This window comes from Dasypus novemcinctus, chromosome 5 (genome assembly GCF_030445035.2).
Source record: "Dasypus novemcinctus isolate mDasNov1 chromosome 5, mDasNov1.1.hap2, whole genome shotgun sequence".
Taxonomy (NCBI): Eukaryota; Metazoa; Chordata; class Mammalia; order Cingulata; family Dasypodidae; genus Dasypus; species Dasypus novemcinctus.
Window position 1 is genome coordinate 78,025,684 of NC_080677.1, and position 6,000 is coordinate 78,031,683.

Consider the following 6,000-nt stretch of genomic DNA (forward strand, 5'->3'; position numbering starts at 1 on the left):
CCTTGTAAGTGGGAAACTGGCACTCAACCACTGAACCACATTGGCTTCCCTGAGTTGGTTTTTACATTTCTTTTGCTTATTGTTGTTTTTGTTTGTTTGTTTGTTTTCAGGAGGAACCTGGGGCTTTCCATTTGGGAGGCCAGCGTTCAACCACTTGAGCCACATCTGCTCCCCTGATTTTTAAAAAAAAGATCTATTTATTTATTTACTTCTTCTCTTCAGGAGGCACTGGGAACCAATCCTGGGATCTTCTCATGTAGGAAAGAGGCACTCAATCACCCGAGCCACCTAAGCTCCCTGGTTTGTTGTGTCTCACTCTCTCTCCTCTGTGATTCTTTTTGTTGTGTCATCTTGTTGCACCAGCTCTCAATGCCATGTGGGCCAGCTGGCTCTCTGTGCTGCATGGACCAGCTTGCTTTTCACCAGATGGTCCTGGGAATTGAACCTAGGACCCTCCACATAGTAGATGGGAGCCCAATCACTTGAGCCACATCTGCTTCCCCACTCCCCTGATTTTTGACAAAAGATCAGTTAGGGACTGATTTAGGAGAAACTGGCTGGAAGGGCATAGGCCTTTGGCCAGCTGACCTAGCACTGCCTCTTATCAACTTATTCCTACAATGAACCACTGTCACCTCTAATAGGTCTCAGTATATTCAATCTGGTGCCCCTTCCACCCACCAAGTCCATTTTCCATACAGCAATCTGAGTGACCTCTTATAAAGGAAACCTCATTACATCATTCCCTACTGAAAGCCCTCTGACAGCTTTGCATCATGCTCAGGTTAACATTCAAAGTGACCTGACAAGGCTCTGCAGAACTGTCCCTGCCACCATGCCAGCCACTCCCATTCATATGTGCTTTTATTTGTCCCATGTCTCTCTCTCTATTGGAGAGTCAGGCAAGTGCTTAAAACATATATGTTGAAAGAGGAATAAATCAATATTTTCTTAAATTCCTATACTACAAATAAAATCACAGAGCCACAGAGAAATTCAGTATACCATGGTTCCTTATAATTAGAATATGGACTTAGAAGCCAAAATCCTTAACCACAACACAACAAAATGTTGAGTGAGTGGCTGATTGACTTAGGAAATGTCAGGCAATGACCAGCCAGTTCCTAAACGTACTGACCTGCAGAAGTATCGCCATATGCTATTACTAATATCCCTGGGCCTTTTTAAGAGTTTAAAGTTTCTGAAAAATCTTTTCAGGCAGGTGAAGGTTATCAGGATGAGGTAATAAAAACTATGATTTTACAATCATGATGAAACAAGCAGAAAAAAGATTACACAATTGTTTGAGGAGATATAGCAAGAAAAAAAAAAGAAAGAAATATACTAACCTTGAGGAAGCTGAAGCACTCCTGTGCTTATGCCTGACACCAAATCACCCAGCACGTACTCCTTGAATTTGTATGCTGGCAACCACTTAGTTATGGGTAGGAACATGTAAATGATATTTCTTATCTTCTTAGGAGTACATCTAGGAGGACAAAGAAAGACAGATGAAATTATAAATGAGGAACATCTCTATAAAATTCACACCAAGGCATTTTTCCTTCCTCAAATCCTGGAGTGATAAGGAAAAAAATACACCACTCTGTAGAAATTGGGGCAAGAAATGCTGCCTCTTGCCTTTTTATTTCACAGGAACAACTGAATTGGCTCCATGATGATGTTCTACAACTGACCATGAAAAATAGGAAAAACTTAACTTTGGAGTCATTGAGATATTCCAGAAGCTATTATTTTAATAGAAGAAATCCTTGGCATACTTTCTATGTTGGTGTAAAAGTCAAGTAGGGGGAGTTAGTTACTGCTTGAGTTAATTTATGAATATGACCAGCACCTGCCCATTTTGTTTTTCTCTCCCTACAAAATAAAGGAAACTTATATAGGTATTATTGAGCTTTGCTCATATGTATTCACACTTTAGGGTCTTTGATGAGGTATACTAGAGTATAGTAGCAGACTGGGTCCACGTCCAGTTGTCTTGGTTAGGTGGAATACCACACTGATAAAACCAAGTCCCTGCATTTAATCCCCATGTTGTCCAATTCACTTTGCTGGGCCTCAGCCAATCCTGGTGCTCGTCTATGCGGGTGATCAGATAAGAGTATGGACAGGTGAGACCCAGACAACTATGACGACAGCCTCAGCTCCTGGTGATAAGTGAGCACTTTGTCCCATTCAAAAGATAACACATTATTGTAGTATACATGGTATTTTATAGAGTGTCGTTAGTGGTTCAGAGTATCTGGTAATTAGACAAAGAAAGATATGGAATTAAACAAGAGGCATCGGTGGTAAAAACCATGGATTTGAATGAAACAAACCAGATTTGATGCCAGTCTCCTTATTTAGAAAATTGAGGTATTATAATAGCTATCACTTACATAGTGCTTGCCACATGACTTTACATATATTGACACATTTAACTCTTCAGTAACCCTATTAGGTAGGTACTATTATTATCCCCATTTTATAGAGCAGGAAACTGAAGCACATGGCTGCTAGGTGGTGGGACCAGGACTAACACCCAGACAGTGTGGCTCCAGTGTTTACATTTTTAAACTTTCCTGATGAGGATATTTAGGGTGTAGAGTCACTGTGAAGGTCAAATGAGTACAGAATATGGAAGGTGTGGCCTTAAAGGTCCAGGGGACAACCATCAGGTAGTTTAAAGTTTGGAACCAATGCACAGGATAAGGTCAGGCCCACATGCTCTGACATTCCCAGGCCTGCAGCATGGCTGTGTAAAGTGCTCTCCAAAATAAAGAGCCACAGGAGGCTTAGGGCCCTTGACAGCTTATGCTGCAGCACAAGATGCAGGTGTTGCCAAATGGGATGCAAGTCAGGGGAGGAAAAAATGTCAGAGTAGTTGGAACATTCTTGGGAGATAAGGGTAGTGATGGATATTTTGAAGGTGGATGGAGAAGTGGAAAGTGGGTTGTTTACGTGAACCCTTACACAGAAGGAAGGCACAGTAAGAATCCAATTAATATGGTGAAAAACACCACGAATCCTGTGTTTACCCTAATATCTAATGCGCCATGTACCACTGTGAATAGCTCTATAAATCGTGAAGGCCCACCAGTTGGTTTTTCTTCCCCCCATGTCAGCGAACAGATTTCCTTTAAGTGCTTCACTTGCTTCTCTCGTAACTGGAAGACAGAATAAAGGAAATGGGTTAAAATACCACCTACGTGAATGCCCGTTTCAGCTTATCCCCAATGGAATCTGAAACCTTGTCCTTCTTGTGTAGTCTTTCTTGAAGGACTGGATGACTAAAAATAGGCCTTTCCACATAGTACTTCTGGGTTGCTGCAAGGATTTCATTTTCTTCAGCATGATCCATAGTACTCTGAAATTATTCCATCAACAGCAGGAGACAAGCATTTCCTGTGTGTCACTAAGGGAAAAAATAAAAACTGCATTTTAGATGCTGAAATCCTATGGATGAGTGTTCCTAAGCTTTTCTTGTGTGAATTTAAGGTCTTCTGAGGATTTTATGAGTGCTCTTCATATAGTAGAACACTAGAAAATCAAATCAAATAAAAATAAATGAAAATCATAAATGTTATTTATTTCCTTCTGGGGCACTGAGTGGATAGTTCGTATTATACTTTTAACTAAAGTGCATATTAAATATACTGGCTAAAAATTGTATCCAGTTGGCACTAGGTCCATATGAAGGGAAATGTGAATCAAGTGGGTCTACCCTTTAATGTCAAGGAAGCAGAAAAGTTGACAAGATCAGTGGGGTGAGGAAATAAGGAATCTTTAAGCTGACTCCAAGGGGGTATATTAACCCCCTTTACAATTCCTTATTCAAGTTTAATTACTCCTTAAAACAGTCTATGGTTCAGAACTGAGGCTAATGTCTCCATGAGGGAACTCCCTGGTGTCTTATGTAAGCGGCTGCTGGTTAAAAATGTCATTGCAATGTTATCATATTGCTTTAAAGTTGACTGTATTATCATGTGTAAGACTATTAGCATGACTGATTTTTTTTTTTTGCTAGATAGTGAATATTAATATGATTTTAAAAATGATTAAGAAAAAAACCCCAATATGTGTGTCCAATGGAGATGTGTACAAGAAAGTTCACTGCAGCTTTTTAATAGAGAAAAATTGGGAAAAACCAATTGTCTACCTATCTGCAATAAAAAAGTGTGGCATATTCAGAAATAGAACACAATGTAGTAGTTAAAACAAATGAACTAAATCTACATGTATCAACATTGACAAGTCTCCAAAACCTAATTTTCAATAAAAATGCAAGGCACAAAAAATACTTACATATGCAACTATTGAAATGAAATTTAAAAAACTATTGAGGGAAGCGGATTTGGCTCAACAGATAGTGTGTCTGCCTGCCACATGGGAGGTCCAGGGTTCAAACCCAAGGCCTCCTGACCCATGTGGTGAGTTGGCCCATGTGCAGTACTGATGTGTGCAAGGAGTGCCTGTGCCACACAGGGGTGTCGCCCTGTGTAGGGGAGCCCCACACGCAAGAAGTGCGCCCCGTAAGGAGAGTGCAAAAAAAGTGCAGCCTGCCCAGGAGTGGTGCCACACACATGGAGAGCTGATGCAGCAAGATGACGCAACAAAAAAAAGACACAGATTCCCAGTGCCACTGACAAGAATACAGGTGGACACAGAAGAACACACAGCGAATGGACACAGAGAACAGCGGGGGGTGGTGGAAAGAAAGAAATAAAAAGTAAATCCTCACCAAAAAAAAACCCTATTGAAACCTCTCAGGGGGATGTTGCCCCTGGAGAGAAGGGAGACAGGGAGTTTCAACTATTTCTGTAAAGTTTTATTTTGAAAAAAAGAATGGAAGCAAATAAAGCAAAATGTTAAGCTTTAATTAAGCTGGGTGAGATGCAAATAGGTGTTTGTTAGATGATTTTTTGTATTTGTCTGCATCTGAATTATGCCCTTCATAATAAAAATTAAATGCAGAATCACACCACCACCAGAACGGAACCCCTTATGCCCAGCTGAAGGTAATTAACGGCAGAGGAGTCAGGAGTTAACCTGAGGCCATGGTTCAGTGCCTGGGTGGTGACCAGGGGAGGGGGAAAGATGGGTCACTAACGTCCAAAACAACCCCCACATGGGGAAGAGTCGGGCTTCTGCCAAACTGGAATCCTATTTAAACTTAAATCAGGCTTATGCAATCAACTACAAAACATCATGCAAAATAAATGTCTATGTCCAAGGAGGGCTGAAAATTTAAGAACTTGGAATAATAGGACATCCTAGTAGCAAATGTGACCAAGTACCAAGTATAAGTTAATTCTGGAGGAGTATTCTGGAGCACAATCTGGCAAATAAAGCTTGAATATCTTTTGTTTTAGGCTAGCAAGGTTACCTCTCATCTCAATTTTTACAGCCACTATAGGACCTCATCAGGATACCCAGGGATGACTCTGCTGATGTACCTGAGTTGAGTTTTGATATGTAATAAAAGCTCCTACTGTGGCTTCCATCCACCCCTCACTCCTCCAGAACGTTATGCTGCAGCAGAACCACTTGTTAGTCTGGTAACATCCCGTGTTGACTTAAACCCTTCTGCCTCTGCAGGGCTTCATTCACATTTACCCTAAGATGCGGTTTCTTCCCCCCTCATTGCTTCTATCACCCCCCATCCTACTCATTGTATCTTTCAAAATCCAGTTTTGGGAAGCAGATGTTGCTCAAGTGATTGGGCTTCCACCTACCATATGGGAGGACCTGGTTTTGATCCTTGGAGCCTCCTGGCAAAAAAGAAAAAGCATGTTATTGCAGTAAGCCAGTACCCGTGCGAGTGAGTCATGCAGCAAGATGACGATGCAACAAGAGAGATGAAGGGGAAAGTCAAGGAGAGGTGTAACAGAAACCAGGAACTGAGGTGGCACAAGTGACAGGGAAGCTTTCTCCACATCAAAGGTCCTCAGGATCGAATCCCGGTGAATCCTAGAGGAGAAAGACAAGAAAAGAAGA

General features: G+C 41.2%; 1 protein-coding gene across 2 annotated transcripts in view; it reads right to left on the reverse strand.

Annotated features, from left to right (window-relative positions):
- Window positions 1–3,418, reverse strand: part of SLC26A5 (solute carrier family 26 member 5) — a 46,594-nt gene extending 43,176 nt beyond the window's left edge. For both annotated transcript variants that reach the window (XM_058297116.2, XM_004478986.3), the window contains exons 1-2: window positions 3,213–3,418; window positions 1,350–1,489 (exon numbers count right to left, since the gene is read on the reverse strand). In XM_058297116.2, coding sequence (XP_058153099.1) covers window positions 1,350–1,489; window positions 3,213–3,364 — 292 coding nt within the window. In that variant the 5' untranslated portion in view covers window positions 3,365–3,418. The remainder of the gene's footprint in view (window positions 1–1,349; window positions 1,490–3,212) is intronic.
- Between the last annotated feature and the right edge of the window lie 2,582 nt (window positions 3,419–6,000).